The sequence below is a fragment of the Biomphalaria glabrata genome, chromosome 2 (assembly GCF_947242115.1).
Source record: "Biomphalaria glabrata chromosome 2, xgBioGlab47.1, whole genome shotgun sequence".
Lineage (NCBI taxonomy): Eukaryota > Metazoa > Mollusca > Gastropoda > Planorbidae > Biomphalaria > Biomphalaria glabrata.
In genome coordinates, this window is record NC_074712.1 from 19,121,239 (window position 1) to 19,139,617 (window position 18,379).

Genomic DNA, 18,379 nt, shown 5'->3' on the forward strand with positions numbered 1-18,379 from the left:
ATTCTTTTAGATCTATATAACAGTAGATCTAAACATAGATATCAATAATAGGCCTACAGACTACAATTAAATCTATGCTTCGCAACATTTAAAGCTCAGACTATGAGTAGGTATAATAGGTGTTTCTGCTGTTAGTAAAATATCGTTTGCCGCAAATAGATTAATAAATATATGACCTACTACGCTTCAGATTCCAACTATTAACAGATATCAGTATTAAGCCCTTGAAGCCAGAACCAGAAGCAGTCTTTGGACTTCAAATTACAAGTCTGATGACCAGTTGTTGGTCAGAAATTATTGAACAAATACATCCAACCACCATACAAGCCAGATGAGAGATTTACATTAGTAACTAGTTAAATATATACTAACATATTTTATATTGACCCTCCAACACACAGCCTTTATAGTTGGTGGCCTCGTACTTACACACAGACACGCTCATGCTACACAGATTAATTTATGTTTGTAAATACGGTTAATCTTTAATAAATCAATCAGTAAAAGAGTTTAAAACAATAAGGTATATAAAAGGGAAAAAAAATAATACCAACAAATATAGGTATGTTATTTAACAGTTTCGTAAAATGCTCAGCAATACAAGCTTTTTACAAGACACTTAGGTATTCGGCTCCGGCTCCGACCCCGGCCGAATATCAAATTTTACTATCCGGTCATATCCGGCTCCGGCCGAATATCAAAAAGTACTATCCGGTGCACCCCTAGAATCGAGACAGAGAAAGATAGAACAATGCAAACACTTATTCAGTATATCCTAAATGGATGGCCAGACAAACATCATAGTCTACCTGAACTCAAACACTGATTCAATATATCTTAAAGGGATGGCCAGACAAACATCATATTCTACCTGAACTCAAACACTGATTCAATATATCTTAAAGGGATGGCCAGACAAACATCATAGTCTACCTGAACTCAAACAATATTTTTCACTAAGAGACATGTTAACATAAGAAGACGGACTCTTGTTGAAAGGAGAACAAATAATCATACCGAGGCAATAGAAGAAAAACTCCATGCAGCACATCTGGGAGTAGATTCAATGAAAAGATGAGCAAATGAAACAGTTTTCTGGCCTGGATTATCAGCTCGAATACAGGAAATAGCCAACTCATGTTACATTTGTCAGAAAAATAAATCAGCAAATCAGAGAGAAGAATTAATACAGCACGAAATAGGTTCTAATCCGTGGGACAAGATTGGAATTGATTTATTCCAAATGTGTGACCAACAATATCTAGCTATAGTGGACTATTATTCAAAATTCATAGAGGTAGAAAACATGCAGTTGACAACAACACACGCAATTATAAAGAAACGGAAAGTTTTATTTGCAAGAAATGGGCTGCTCAAAGTCTGTATATCTGATAGCGAACCTCAGTTCATATCGGAATATTTTTCCAAGTTTATGATGGAATGGGGAGTGACTCATTTGAAATCTTCTCCAGGACACCATCAATCCAATGGAAAGGCTGAGTCAGCAGTTAAAATTTTGAAGAACATAATGAAGAAATCTAGAAAATCGAAGCTCTTCTGGAATTTAGAAATACTCCAAGACAAGACACAAATCTAAGCCCAGTTCAGATGTTTTTTGGTCGGATGACTCGAACACTGATACCAAACAAAAAGAATTAACATTAAGATTTCTACATGTCAAGAGAACATTAGGAGAAGGAAAAAAAAGGTCAGATGAGTGTAAAAACATCTTATGATAAGAGGTCAAGAAATTTAAGTCAGCTGAGAACTGGACAGATGGTCTATTTCCAATCTCCTAATGGCCCTACATGGAGACGTGGAAGAATCCAGTCTCAAGTCAATCAGAGAGCTTACATTATTCGAGGTGACAATGGTGCAGTGTACCAAAGAAACATAGTACATATTAACCCGAACAGAGAAACAGAAGAAGATATATTTCCCGATACTGATAACAACATACAGGACAATAGAACAATAGATCAACACATTCGCCACTCATCAACTCATCATTCCCTGCGACCAGGGGATCAGTTGAAGAAACCGACAAGATTCAATGACTATGTGTCTTAATGAACTATTGAATGTTGATTTTTAAATGTGATATATTTCATATTCATTGAAGCGTATATATGTATGTTATGTTTAGTTGTTTATGTTGTGGTTTTGTTTTATTTTTTTTATATGATACTCCCGGAAATGTTTTATTTTTTTATTTTTTTTAAAGAAAAGGGGATGTTGATATGAAGCGCAAAGGTGCACGCGTTGCACTGGGTAGGGCACGTATCCCGTTTGAGAGACGAACGTATGCCAAAGGCAGTCTTTTGTTGGTGAGCTAAAATGTGGTCGACGTAACAGAGGCGCTCCACGGAAATTCTTCAAAGACCAGCTTGGGCGTCAACTTTCCTTGGCTGACATAGAAGAGAGCACCTGGTTGTATGCGGCCTCAGAACGAGACAGCTGGATGTCACTCAAAAAGGCCGCGGGATACACATTTGAGACCAAAAGAAAATCTTCTGCCGAGGACAGACGCAGACGGTGAAAAGAAAATCTAACTCGACCACCTGCGGACAATGGTTACGCTTGCCCTGGTTGTGGTAAAATATGTAGGTCAGAGCTGGGAAATACTGCATTCCTCACTAATCTTCGGACAGGAAGACAAGCTTTATTATTATGGCTTTGGTAAGAATCATCAAGTCATGCAAAATCTCAAAGTAAAATCGCGCATTTTTTTCTAAAAGACTTAAAAACATCGCGTTCGTTTTTTAAAGAAGCGTTATTGTGAGGCATATCTGTTACTCCAACAACCTTTCGGCTTACTAAAAAAAAAGATTTCCAAAAATATGTTCGTCCCCCATATGGAATAAGTGCCCTGCAAAGCGTGACTGTCGGATTATAAAAAGTTCATACCATTTTGCAAGAATATTGCTGTTTTGTATTGCGATCTTTGGTGAAGTCGTTTGAGAAGTCTCAGTTGCTTTCTATAAATTACTAATGTCTCAGATCCACATAGAGAGGTTGAGAGAATCACTGGTTGACAGTGATTTTTGTAGACAGGCGGAGCAATTTTTTTCACTACACTCTCGCTTGGAGGCGTCCAAAAGCACGACTATTACTGATCACATGTCAACTTCCTTTTAAAGCAATGCGTCATTTGATACTATGCTTCCCAGATAATGTGAAGTTATTTACCACTTTAATGAATGTCTTTGCGCGGTGATCTTTGGGCTGAGTAGGTTTATTGGGTGACTTCTGCAACATGACTTCTGTTTTACCGAAGTTTATAGGTTAACCAAAAAAAAGCAGCGTGATGAAAATTCGTTGATTGGAGGTGGATATCATCGGGGCCAGCCCAAGGCCTATGCTGCCACAGTGGACCCCGAAGGTTCAAATGCCCGCGCTAATTCTAGGTGTAAATTATTTAATTAAACCATTATAATTTATAATAGGGTTCCCGTGGTCTCCTTTTTTTAAAGGAGCTTCTGGAAATCTCCTGAAACTCATAAAAATGTCCTTAAAAAGACAAAAATGTCACTTTGGGGTGTCAATCAATATGGTAAACGCCATTTATACGCGTGATATAAAAAACGGCATAGTCAGCTTTCATTTAATAAAAATGTAATGCAAATACGAATTTATTTTCTAATACAAAATCTTTATTTTCACTTATTATCCTTATCCCTACCCTTACTGGTCCTCGCACAATCCTCACATTTCACATAAGGCCCCGCAAATGTTAGGGCCGGCCCTCGTTGTGCAAGTAAGGCATAGATAAGCTGTGTTATGACCATTTCCTATGTTTTGGTATGGGAAGTAGACTTCGAAGCTTAATCACATTGCAATAATTCAGCAGCAAAATAATAAGAAAGTAAAAGCTACCTACGGGTCTACGCAATTAAAGTGTAAACAATTTATAAAGCCTACATACATACATAAAGATATTTAATTTCATTATTTTTCTCCATAGTTTCATAATGGATCAATGTAAAATAAGATGGTGCGCAAATATTTAATTACGACAATTGAATCATTAAAACTGTTTCTTGTTTGCGAAGAAAAGTATCAGTGTACTGCTGTGAGCCTAAGGACGTAAGCGGTGTCAAGTTTTTTCCCCATTGGCGTTATATAGAAAATTTTATTCATAAAACATTCTAGCCAAAATTAATTTTTCGATAATGAGCCATTTTCAAACCGATATAACGGTCTACTCTAAATTTTCTACATGATACTACGGAAATGAGAAAAGCACTTTTTTTTATTAATTTTTAAAAACCTTCACATCTGCTAACCAGACACCATTAGCAGCAGACTTCTTGCAATGAACCAAACCTATTCAAGCATACAGGCCTACATTACACTATGTTTTTAATGGATTTGAATATTGTTTAATGTTCTATTGTGTCACAGTCTCATTATGGTAGTGACAGGTGGTCACTTTAACTGTGTCCAGTAAGCGCACGGGAAATCTCCGAGTATAGAGAAAGGAAGTGAAATGTAATTAAGTCAGTTACCTTTGGACATCAGTTGAAAGAGGACTAAGTGAGATAAGGTCAGTTACCTTTGGACATCAGTTAAGAGAGGACTGAGTGAGATCAAGTGAGTTACCTTTGGACATCAGTTGAGAGAGGACTAAATGAGATAAACTCAGTTACCTTTGGACATCAGTTGAGAGAGGACTGAGTGAGATAGAGTCAGTTACCTTTGGACATCAGTTGAGATAGGACTAAGTGAGATAAAGTCAGTTACGTTTGGACCTCAGTTGAGAGATGACTGAGTGAGATAAGGTCAGTTACTTTTGGACATTAGTTGAGAGAGGACTAAGTGAGATAAGGTCAGTTACTTTTGGACATCAGTTGAGAGAGGACTAAGTGAGATAAGGTCAGTTACTTTTGGACATCAGTTGAGAGAGGACTAAGTGAGATAAGGTCAGTTACCTTTGGACATCAGTTGAGAGAGGACTAAGTGAGATAAACTCAGTTACCTTTGGACATCAGTTGAGAGAGGACTGTGTGAGATAAGGTCAGTTACCTTTCGACATCAGTTGAGATAGGACTAAGTGAGATAAAGTCAGTTACGTTTGGACCTCAGTTGAGAGATGACTGAGTGAGATAAGGTCAGTTACTTTTGGACATCAGTTGAGAGAGGACTAAGTGAGATAAGGTCAGTTACTTTTGGACATCAGTTGAGAGAGGACTAAGTGAGATAAGGTCAGTTACCTTTGGACATCAGTTGAGAGAGGACTAAGTGAGATAAACTCAGTTACCTTTGGACATCAGTTGAGAGAGGACTGAGTGAGATAAGGTCAGTTAACTTTGGACATCAGTTGAGATAGGACTAAGTGAGATAAAGTCAGTTACGTTTGGACCTCAGTTGAGAGATGACTGAGTGAGATAAGGTCAGTTACTTTTGGACATCAGTTGAGAGAGGACTAAGTGAGATAAGGTCAGTTACTTTTGGACATCAATTGAGAAAGGACTAAGTGAGATAAGGTCAGTTACCTTTGGACATCAGTTAAGAGAGGATTGAGTGAGATCAAGTGAGTTACCTTTGGACATCAGTTGAGAGAGGACTAAATGAGATAAACTCAGTTACCTTTGGACATCAGTTGAGATAGGACTAAGTGAGATAAAGTCAGTTACGTTTGGACCTCAGTTGAGAGATGACTGAGTGAGATAAGGTCAGTTACTTTTGGACATTAGTTGAGAGAGGACTAAGTGAGATAAGGTCAGTTACTTTTGGACATCAGTTGAGAGAGGACTAAGTGAGATAAGGTCAGTTACTTTTGGACATCAGTTGAGAGAGGACTAAGTGAGATAAGGTCAGTTACCTTTGGACATCAGTTAAGAGAGGACTGAGTGAGATCAAGTGAGTTACCTTTGGACATCAGTTGAGAGAGGACTAAATGAGATAAACTCAGTTACCTTTGGACATCAGTTGAGAGAGGACTGAGTGAGATAGAGTCAGTTACCTTTGGACATCAGTTGAGATAGGACTAAGTGAGATAAAGTCAGTTACGTTTGGACCTCAGTTGAGAGATGACTGAGTGAGATAAGGTCAGTTACTTTTGGACATCAGTTGAGAGAGGACTAAGTGAGATAAGGTCAGTTACTTTTGGACATCAGTTGAGAGAGGACTAAGTGAGATAAGGTCAGTTACTTTTGGACATCAGTTGAGAGAGGACTAAGTGAGATAAGGTCAGTTACCTTTGGACATCAGTTGAGAGAGGACTAAGTGAGATAAACTCAGTTACCTTTGGACATCAGTTGAGAGAGGACTGAGTGAGATAAGGTCAGTTACTTTTGGACATCAGTTGAGATAGGACTAAGTGAGATAAATTCAGTTACGTTTAAACCTCAGTTGAGAGATGACTGAGTGAGATAAAGTCAGTTACCTTTGGACTCAGTAGAGATAGGAATAAGTGAGATAAAGTCAGTTACCTTTGGACATCAGTTGAGAGAGGACTGAGTGAGATAAAATCAGTTACCTTTGGACATCAGTTAAGAGAGGACTAAGTAAGATAAAGTCAGTTACCTTTGGACATCAGTTGAGATAGGACTAAGTGAGATAAAGTCAGTTACCTTTGGACATCATTTGAGAGAGGACTGAGTGAGATAAAGTCAGTTACCTTTGGACATCAGTTAAGAGAGGACTAAGTGAGATAAAGTCAGTTACCTTTGGACATTATTTGAGATAGGGCTGACTGAGATGGTCAGTAACCTTTGGAGATCAGTTGAGAGAGAACTAAGTGAGATAAAGTCAGTTACCTTTGGACATCAGTTGAGAGATGAATGAGTGAGATCATCTGTTGAGATTGGACTGACTTAGATAAAGTCAGTTACCTTTGGACATCAGTTGAGAGAAGACTAAGTGAAATAAAGTCAGTTACCTTTGGACATCAGTTGAGATAGGACTGAGTGAGATAAAGTCAGTTACCTTTGGACATCAGTTGAGAGAGGACTAAGTGAGATAAAGTCAGTTACCTTTGGACATCAGTTGAGAGATGAATGAGTGAGATCATCAGTTGAGATTGGACTGAGTTAGATAAAGTCAGTTACCTTTGGACATCATTTGAGAGAGGACTGAGTGAGATAAAGTCAGTTACCTTTGGACATCAGTTAAGAGAGGACTAAGTGAGATAAAGTCAGTTACCTTTGGACATTATTTGAGATAGGGCTGACTGAGATGGTCAGTAACCTTTGGAGATCAGTTGAGAGAGAACTAAGTGAGATAAAGTCAGTTACCTTTGGACATCAGTTGAGAGATGAATGAGTGAGATCATCTGTTGAGATTGGACTGACTTAGATAAAGTCAGTTACCTTTGGACATCAGTTGAGAGAAGACTAAGTGAAATAAAGTCAGTTACCTTTGGACATCAGTTGAGATAGGACTGAGTGAGATAAAGTCAGTTACCTTTGGACATCAGTTGAGAGAGGACTAAGTGAGATAAAGTCAGTTACCTTTGGACATCAGTTGAGAGATGAATGAGTGAGATCATCAGTTGAGATTGGACTGAGTTAGATAAAGTCAGTTACCTTTTGACATCAGTTGAGAGAGGACTAAGTGAGATAAAGTCAGTTACCTTTGGACATCAGTTAAGATAGGACTGATTGAGATAAAGTCAGTTACCTTTGGACATCAGTTGAGAGATGAATGAGTGAGATCATCAGTTGAGATTGGACAGATTTAGATAAAGTCAGTTACCTTTGGACATCAGTTGAGAGAGGACTAAGTGAGATAAAGTCAGTTACCTTTGGACATCAGTTGAGAGAGGACTAAGTGAGATAAAGTCAGTTACCTTTGGACATCAGTTGAGAGAGGACTAAGTGAGATAAAGTCAGTTACCTTTGGACATCAGTTGAGAGAGGACTAAGTGAGATAAAGTCAGTTACCTTTGGACATCAGTTGAGAGATGAATGAGTGAGATCATCAGTTGAGATTGGACTGATTTAGATAAAGTCAGTTACCTTTGGACATCAGTTGAGAGAGGAATAAGTGAGATAAAGTCAGTTACCTTTGGACATCAGTTGAGAGAGGACTAAGTGAGATAAAGTCAGTTACCTTTGGACATCAGTTGAGAGATGAATGAGTGAGATCATCAGTTGAGATTGGACTGATTTAGATAAAGTCAGTTACCTTTGGACATCAGTTGAGATAGGACTGATTGAGATAAAGTCAGTTACTTTTGGACATCAGTTGAGATAGGACTAAGTGAGATAAAGTCAGTTACCTTTGGACATCAGTTGAGAGATGAATGAGTGAGATCATCAGTTGAGATTGGACTGATTTAGATAAAGTCAGTTACCTTTGGACATCAGTTGAGATAGGACTGAGTGAGATAAAGTCAGTTACCTTTGGACATCAGTTGAGAGAGGACTGATTGAGATAAAGTCAGTTACCTTTGGACATCAGTTGAGAGATGAATGAGTGAGATCATCAGTTGAGATTGGACTGATTTAGATAAAGTCAGTTACCTTTGGACATCAGTTGAGATAGGACTGAGTGAGATAAAGTCAGTTACCTTTGGACATCAGTTGAGAGAGGACTAAGTGAGATAAAGTCAGTTACCTTTGGACATCAGTTGAGATAGGACTGATTGAGATAAAGTCAGTTATCTTTGAACATCAGTTGAGAGATGAATGAGTGAGATAAAGTCACTTACCTTTTGACATCAGTTCAGAGACAAGTAAGTGAGATATTGTATTCAATTGGGACTTAACATATTTTGATAATTGCGTTTATACATTGATAGGTTCTATGATATTGCCAGTGGCATATGGCTGGATATTATTACTATGTTTGATTCTTTATGTCATTAAACTACATGTCTACTCATAAAATAATATTGTTTGTTTCTTAAACGACTTTTCGTGTACGTAAGTTAATCATAATCTAAACTCCACTCTACTCACCCACAGGTGAATAATTACCTAAACATAGACGAAACTACGCTAACGTCAACCAGTAAGAATGTTACATAGTGATTTGCAGAATCTCAAGTTTTATCTTAAAATTTTTTAGTGCAAAAGAGCTAGCTAGCTATGTAGATAAGAGCATAAGGATAACCTTAAAAAAAAAAAATAATCCACACTTTCCCTGCCCAAAAAGTAAATATACCGTGTGTCCGACTGATTTGAACATCCTGGTCAGATAGACGTATCATGTAGGCCTAGTGTACTAAAGTGTAAATAGTCCATGATGTCAAGACCAGCCTGTGTGTTTTTTTTTTGTTTTTTTTTTGCTTGCGCGTTTCGCAATAGTGTATAATAAGTGGTCAGACAAGAAAATAACACATTGGCATGTACCTTTACACTAAAATAGTTACACTGGTCAAATGGTTCTTGAACCTCAAGAAATTTCGTTTTTATTTCTTTGGTTAAGATCTATAAATGTGGCATCCTAGAATGACCTAGCACTATTTCTTTTATGATATTTTAAACTTTACCTGTACTGTAAGATTTTCCGTTATATAATAAGTCTAATAATATAAGTATAATATTTTTCTTTTAAAGTACCTTTCTTTTCTAAAGGTTTTAATTCAAGTCAAAAATACAAACACATGACTTATATTTATTTCGACATCTTTTTTTCGAATTTTATTGTGCGTTTATAAAAAAAAAACATCTTTCTTAACTGACTTTATTATAGAGCAAGAGTACTACTATGTCGGATGTTTAGCTAGGTATAGATCACCACCACCCCCCTTAAAAAAAGGGTGTGGAATGTTGTAAAGCTTTATATTTATTTTTTTTAGTTAACTTTAACTATCTTTTAACATTTGTGATAAACGTTTAGTTTAACTACTTTATCTTAGGGGGGAAATTAGTTTTAGTTTAACTTTTAAAATTTAGTTTAGTTCCCATCACTAAACACATACACAGCTTGACCATTAACTCGACCATGCTATACACATTCAGTAGCCATTATGTGCATTCAATCGTGACAAAACATTAAGCATTTAGAAATAACATTGTTCTCACAAAATAATCAAGATATACCGACTTATTTAAGTATTAAAGCACGGGTATCAGATTGTTTATCTATCAATATATATTTTATTTTTACTTGTAATAGGAAAAAAAAACACTCTTAAGAATAACACACATCTTCCACTGTTATTTCTTGTACTGACCGTGTAATGGTAGGACGTGTCTCTCGTGCAATAGTCCAAAGTGTTACAGCCAACATCATTAGAGCGAACAGAGTGGCAATCTTGTTTCAGAGGAAAGGCAACATGAAAAATAAAGTGACGAAATAGGCTTATTAGATAACCGTATATTACAAGAAATGTAGTTTCAATGAGGAATTATATATTTTCACCAAATACAATTGTTTTTCATAATAATCAGTTTTTATTTAAGTTGTATTATTTCCTGCGACCTACATATTTTATCGTTATCCAGAGCAGACATTTTCATTGTCCGCCGGCGGCCGATCTAGATTCTCTTTACGCCGTCTGCGCCTGTCCTCTGCAGTGGATGTTCGTTAAATCTCAAATGTGTAGCCCACGGACTTTTAAAATAATTTCCAGCTGTCTCGTTCTGAAGTCACCTGTAACCAGGTGCTCTTTTTATGTTAGTTAAGGCAAGTTAATGCCTACGATGATCTTCAAATCGTTTTCGTGGGACACCACTGTTATGTTGACCACTATACAGCAAAAAAGACTGCTATGGGCCTATGTTAGTCCCCCATACTGGATACATGTCCTGCCCAGCTTAACTGTCGGACTATACAAAATACTTTTTAAAACAAGAAAAATAGCCTCATCAAGCCGACACACTAACCACTCTACCAGGGAAGAGCATATGATGAAAATAGAAGGTTTGTAGTTATCTATTGTTAGTTTCAAGCTTTAAAGTTTAAAGCAAGGTAATTAGGGGACTTATTCAACTTATGCCGCCTAATCAGTCAAGTACAATTTCTTTGTTCGAGATACTAGACAAAATCATTATTTTCCAATAGTTATTTAACTAATTGGTTATTTTTAGCAGCCCCAGAAAGTGGAATAGACGATATTAGTTTTGTGCGAAATGTCTGTGAGTCTGTCCGTCCGTCCCGTTTAGATCTCGTAAACTAGTAAAGATAGTAAACATCTGACATCATAATATTTTAGACAATTCTAAGTTCTGATGTAAAGACTACTTTTTTCTTTTCTGAAAGCGAAAAATCTAATTTTTAAAATCCCTTATACAAGCAGTTTTTCTTTTATAAAACTACACCACTTTTACAACTATTAACTATTAAACACTCTAACACTGTTAGGGAAGGCTGCTGTTCTCCATATTTTGAACACATTTATGCAAACGGTTTTAGATTTTTTGCTTTGCTTCTGTACCGGAGGTCCCGAGTTCGAATCCTGGTGAAGAGTGGGATTTTTAACTTCGGAATCCTTGGGCGCCTCTGAGTCCACCCAGCTCTGGGTACCTAACATTAGTTGGGGAAAAGTAAAGGCGGTTGGTCGTTGTGCTGGCTACATGACACCCTCGTTAACCGTAGGCCATAAAAACAGATGAAAGCTGAACTAGTTAGGCCAGGTTCACATCTAACTTTACTATCACTTTCACCTATCCTTTGATCTGCTGGGCCGTTGGGGCACTACACAAGATCTGCCAACCTTCTTTTTATATTCTTATCTGTCATTTGTCTTTGATATAATTTCATTCGAATGTTCTTTTTGAAAATATTGAAGCCTACGTGGGTGGATTTTGAGTTTTTTGTGTTTCCACATAAACTGTCTTTGTAACCTTGTTTAAAATTAATTTTGATTTTTGTCTGGTAAAAGAAATAATTTAGCAATAATTTTACCTTGATCCGACATTGGATGTGACAGAAATAACATATGCAAATGTTTTACCAGACAAACTAACAGACAAAGAGAGTAAGCTTATGTAAGCTTTCAAAGAACTATTCCTCCTCCATACATCTTATTGACTGATTATCTTAATAACTAATGAATGTTAGATTTAAAAAAAAATGGAACATTTTTTTTAACCCGCCCCAATCCCCTTCCTCCTCAAACCCCCCCCCCCTCGAGAAAAAAAAGTCCTAGTTAGGCGAATGTATAGAATTTTGAACCCATGGATTTACAGCTGAATACAGTAGATTTTTGCATACGCTTAAGCAGCATCTTTTTCGGGAAGGGGGGGGGGGTGTAAAGTTCCAATTAAAAAAAAACTACAAAGAAAAAAACATTAATCAATTATTAAGAGCAAAATAATCGTTCTTTAAGTTGTAAAAAGTGGCCAAGGTCTATTTTTAACAAGTTCTTTTGTATTTTTCTTGTTTAAATTTTGTTTTCCTTGCTTATACTTTGCATGTATTTTCTCTCTTACTTTATTTTATTGTTTCAAGAAAGTAAACGGTGTCATGAAAATGGAGGTGTAAACATAGAGCAGATTACTGTCATTAATTTTTGTGTAAACATGCCAAAAAAGAACTGTCTCGAGAGTTGTCTACAAAGACCTAAATATTTTATATCTAGACTGGACATGGAGATCTTTTAACACTACGAAAAATGTGAAAATTTTTAAAAAGTTGAAACAAGGCGTTGTTTTGTAAAGTTGTTATCAGAAGTAAAGTTGTTGTTTTTTTTTCAACCCTAACCTATGTAACATATAATTTATTTTTTAGATCTAGATCAAGTAAATGAAATGATTGATTTTATTTTTAATTGATCAGCCTTCTAGACTAGATCTAGCATCTCTAGCTAGACTCTAACTTGTAGTTTGTAGATCTTGGAATTGGATCGAAATTCACCTTCCTAAATAAGTAAATTGTCTCTAAAGTCTGTAGCTGATGTGAGAGGCCCAAAGAGGCAAGAGTCTATTACTATTAGTACTCTGTCTCTTGATCTATCTAGTAGGCCTACTTAGATAGTGCATTAGCCTTAGCCATAGTGTAGTCAAATCTTGACGACTAGTCTTCTAGATCTAAGCTTCTAGAATAATTAGATCTAGATCCAGTTTAGATTTAGAATATAAAAGTATTTTACTAGCTAAAATACTAAATCTACTTATCTAAATTCTAGATAGATATACAATATATAGATCCAGTTTAGATTTGGAATATAAAAATATTTACTAGCTAAAATTCTAAATCTACTGATCTATACTTAATATTTTAGATATTATATGACATCTACAAAAATTATTATTAAGATATAATTATAGATTCTAGACTAGTTATTTATGTACATAAAATATATAAATAAAAGATAAAATTTATGCAGGCCTAGATCCCATAAATTTATAATTGATCCAGATCTATCAGTAAAAGTTACCTTCGATGGGAAGTTTTACCCAATCTAATCTATACAAGACAATTTATAATCCATGCCTCGCCTACACCCCATACATTAAATAATAGTTCCCATTCAATGCCATGCCCAGACCCATGCGTTTATGAAATAACAAGGTTACAAAAGACAGTTTGTGTGGAAACACAAACTCAAAATCGGCCCCCGAAGTAAAATGTTTTACATAATTCGGATAATCCTTCAGAGTTGAAGATAGTTTACTTCCTAGTCCAAACCTCCCGCAGGACGACGGGGGATGGGAGCAGGCAGGGTTTGAACCTTCGATCGTCAATAAATCCAAACGACAGTCCAGCGCGCAAACCGCACGACCAGTGGTTCACCCAGGTAGGCTTCAATATTTTCAGAAAGAACATCCGAATGAAATTATATCAAAGACAAATGAGAGAAAAGAATGGAGAAAGGTTGACAGATCTTGTGTAGTGCCCCAACCGTCCCTCAGATCAAAGGATACGTGAAAGTGAATGTAAAGTTAGATGTGAACCTGGCCTAACTAGTTTGTGGTCTATATGGCAGATGATGTTAAGTTCATCTGTTTTTGTGGCCTACGGTTAACGAGGGTGCCAGCACGACGACAAACCGCCTTTGCTTTTTCCCAACTATTGTCAGGTACCCATTAGAGCTGGGTAGACTCAGAAGTTGAAAATCCGAGTCTTCACCAGGATTCGAACCCGGGACCCTCGGTTCGAACTAAATAAGTTAATTGTTTTGAAAAGGCTCAATCTCATATTCGAATCCTCATAAAATTAAGAAAATATATGCTATATAGAAAAAAAGTTCACGAAAATGATGTTTATAAGATTACTATTCGTCTTATATTAGGTCTAACATATAATGCATACTAATTAGCTTTTTCTTATAAAAAAACTGCTTGCATAATTGATTTTTAAAATTAGAATTTTCGCTTTCAGGAAAAAAAAAGTATCCGTTGCATCAGAACTTTGAATGGTCTAAAATATTGTGAAGTCGGATTTTCAATATCTCTTCTAGTTTACGAGATCTAAACGGGACGGACGGACAGGCGGACAGACATTTCGCACAAAACTAATAGCGTCTTTTCCCCTTTCGGGGACCGCTAATAAATGATGTGGTGTCAAGTTGGATCTATCCCCAGAAATTCAGCACTTTAATATAAAACTCACATATCTAGTTAATTATTTGCTATAAACTCTGATCAACTTGGACTTGTGCGATACATATAGGTTTCTTTCCAGATTTAATGAATGAAGTTTTGGTGCATTTTAAGGCTAGAAAAGTATCATTAGGTGCATTTTAAACATTGGTATTTTTCCTGGCAACATTTCTATTTCTAGTCTGTGATAAATTATAAATTTATAAAAATGTTTGTAATGTTTCAGTTATTAACAAGTAGAACCATGCCAACCAGTTCTGATGATGTACCAGAATGGCTCAAGGATCATACTTATACTATTTCTACTCTCTGGGCAGACATTAATAATATTGGCATCCATTCAATATTTATTGTAAGTACTACTATACAATTTTTATTTTAGTTATCTAAAAGATGATTTATGAAGTCTGATTTTCATGGTCAAGCAACATCCAATAATCGGGGATGGAATTTAACATTTTTCTCTATTTTTTTTTATAACACTCTTAAGCATATTCATCTTTCATAAATGCCTAATATACTTTGTTGTTGTGCAGGCCATTCCTTTACAATACACTGTTAGGATGAAATTAGGCAAAATTATGTCTGATAATGTGTATGTTTGATACAACAATGTATTCAATTTAATAATATTATTCTTTAATTTTAATGTTTTCAAAAGAAATTAGCCATTATGCCTAATTGTATAATTACAGTTATGATTATAAATGCAAGAAAATGGCATGCATTCCTGACAAGTCAATGATTGGTTGCACCTCTTAAAGGTAAGGTACTGCAATTTTTCCCTATGCACTTTTCTCATAAGCTGAAGTACTTGTATTTTTGAAAAACTAGTTTTCCATGAAAATGTAAATCATAATATATGTTTTAGTTGCTTTTAGATGAGTGCAATGTCCATCAAATGAACTGAATATCTGCCTTCACCTTTAGTAATAATTCATAACTATTAAGGTCAGGGCCATGTCTACACATTAACACAGTAGCTTCTTTTAGGTACAGACTATTTTTAGAATAGCAAAATTATATAATTATACTTAATAACATATATACGTTTAGCATGGTCAACACATATGTCCCACATATTTATTTTTTTTAAAATCATTTTATTTATTTTTATAACTAGATAACTTTCTGTTATGAGAAAAGATGAGATTCTTGGACTCCTGCATAGCACCACCAGAAAGGAAAAGACTAAGACTAAGACTGCTTTATTGATCCTTACGGAAATTTGTTGTGATTACAAGGACTCGTTTCTCATATAAAGACAACACAACAGAAAAATACACATAAATACAACAGACAACATAAAGAGTTCATTCAGCGACTACACACAGGTATCTTGGTGCATTTCATGTTCCCTGATCAATGAGTGGCGGTGATAGAGTCTGACCGAGTGAGGTACGAACGAGTTTTTGTACCGCTCCGTTCTTGTTTTGATTGACAGCAGTCGCCCACTTCGCGACGACCTGGCGTAGTTCTGATGGAGCGGGTGGCCGTTGTCTTCCAAGATTTTTTCGATTTTTCTTAGGCACGTTTGTTCAAAAAGTTCCTTTAAATGTGGTAATGTTGTGAGTGTAATTTTTGATGCTTTTTTAATGATGTTTTCTAGACGTTGCAACAGTTTAGATGAGACGTTGCCTTGCCAACAACTTATTCCGTATGTTAGCAGATTTTGTACAGTCGCGCCGTAAAATGTCTCAAGGATCTTCTTATTTAATTTAAAACTGTTGAGTTTGTATAGAAAAAAAGAGTCGCTGGGCTGTTTTCTTTGTCAGAGTTCCAAGGTGGTCTTCCCATGAAAGCTTGTTGTTGATGATAATGCCTAGATATTTATATGCCTTTACTTGTTCTATAGATGTAGTGTTTATTTGCAGTTCACGTATAGTTTGTTTTTTCTTTCTAAAATCTATTATAAGCTCTTTAGTTTTTGTTACATTTAGTTCTAGAAAGTTGTCGGTGCACCAGTTTGTAAACTCTTCTATCGAAAGTCGAAAGGGAAGAAATTTGCTCCGCACATAGCTTGATCAGCTTGCCACTAATTTTGTCCGGTCCACAAGCTTTTGTTACGTCTACTCTCTTAAATAACAATGTCACTTCATCCTCCGTTACAAAATTGACGTAGGGCTCTTGTTTTCCTTTGGACAGAGTGTTGAAAAGTTCTTTGTGTAGATCAACAAAATCTTCTTTGTCAAAACGAGAAAAAAATAATTTAGTTCGTTGGCGAATTTCTCATCATCAGCCACTAAAATTGTTCTCGTTTTGAGGCGCATCCTGTTATTTTCTTTAATCCCTCCCAGCATTGTTTTGAGTTGTTCTTGGCAAAGAAATTCTAAATTTTTTCTTTGTATGGTTTTTTCCCTTCAATTATTGCTTTTCTCAGTTTATTTTTTAGCATTTATAAACTCTTCGTTGCTAGCCTTATACTTTGTTTTCTTTTCAGTAATAAGGTGTTTCATTTTTTTGGTCATCCAGGGCTTATTGTTTCCATAGACTTGTATTGTTTTTGTTGGAATTGTTAACTCCTCGCAGAATGATAGATATGAGGTAACAGTTTCTGTTAGTTCGTTTATGTCTGGACAGTTCTCAATAAAGATTTCCCAGTTAGTTTTCTCAACGCATCCTCGTATTTTTTCTACAGCCTCTTCAGACCACATCTTGACCGTTTTTATAACTCTCTTTGTAGTTTTAAGAGTAGGTTTGTAATTTGGTATAAGATGGAGTAATACATGGTCAGATTCTCCAAGTGGGAACAAACTTTTACATTTGTAAGCCTGCTTAATGTTTACGTAGCATTTGTCGAGCGTTCTGCCCTGCCTTGTGGGGAGGGAGACATACTGGCAATAGTTTGACAGTGTGTTGTTAATATTTAGGTTGTTGAAATCTCCAGTTACGATACAGAGTCCGGGTGTTTTGATTGTACATTGTGTAACACATCAAAAATTATTTCCGACGCAGTCGCTGTGTCAGCCGTCGGTGTTGCAAAATAATGTAAATAAAATAAAAGTCTTGGACCAATTTTAATTTAAGATATATATATATTATGCTGTAAGCTCTATACATATTTATGTATATCCTGTCATTCAGCCAACAGGTTTGGATTTAGTATTTCTTTAAAACTGTTTGATATTGTACTTGAAAACTATTAATCTGAGCCCCATTAAAACAATAGGGAGTGCAGTGAATGAGTGGTAAAGCAATTGGCTTCTGAACTGAGGAATCCTGGGTTCCATTAAGACTGGGATTTTCAATTTCAGAATTCAAAAGGCTAGGGATACATTGCAATAGTAAGGAATAAGTAAAGGCAGTTTGGGGATCCATGGCTGAATGGTTAAGCCATGGGTTTGAATCTCTGTGAAGACTCAGATTTAAATTTTTTAGATTTTTGTGTGCCCCTGAGTCCATCTAACTCTAATGGGTAGCTGACTTTTGTTTTGGAAAGTAAAGATGGTTGGTTGTTGTGCTGGCCACATGATGCATTGGCCAAAGAATCAAATGATTGTGAGGTCTGAAATGGGATTTTTTTTCAAAAGGTGGTTGGTTGTTGTGCTGGGTACACGACACCCTCGCTTACCATGGGGCACAGAAACTGATAAACTTTATATCATCTGCCCCATAGATTGCAAGATATGTAAGGGAAATTTTACTTTTTTAAAATTAAAATAAGAATCTAACAAAAGTAAACATATAAAATATAGTGCATTCTCCTTAAAACTAAAACCTGGTGCGAAGGTTTAAAATGTTGGCAAAAAAAGGCAATATCATATATTCTTAATTCCCTTTGCAAAACTTACTGAGAAGAACATGCATGTTGTTCCCTCATAAGTTTCTTGACAGAGGAAATCTTGTTTATATTAGATTTGAATTAAGCAAATTAAGAAAAAAATTATAATCATTATTTCAAATGGTTGTATCTAAACCTTATGAATAATTTGTCAGTTATA

General features: G+C 35.9%; 1 protein-coding gene across 1 annotated transcript in view; it reads right to left on the reverse strand.

Annotated features, from left to right (window-relative positions):
- The window catches only part of LOC129924516 (uncharacterized), a 64,166-nt gene that overhangs the window by 35,750 nt on the left and 10,037 nt on the right, over positions 1–18,379 (reverse strand). The window contains exon 2 of the mRNA XM_056019565.1: positions 10,127–10,206. Within this exon, the coding sequence (XP_055875540.1) occupies positions 10,127–10,206 (80 nt within the window). The remainder of the gene's footprint in view (positions 1–10,126; positions 10,207–18,379) is intronic.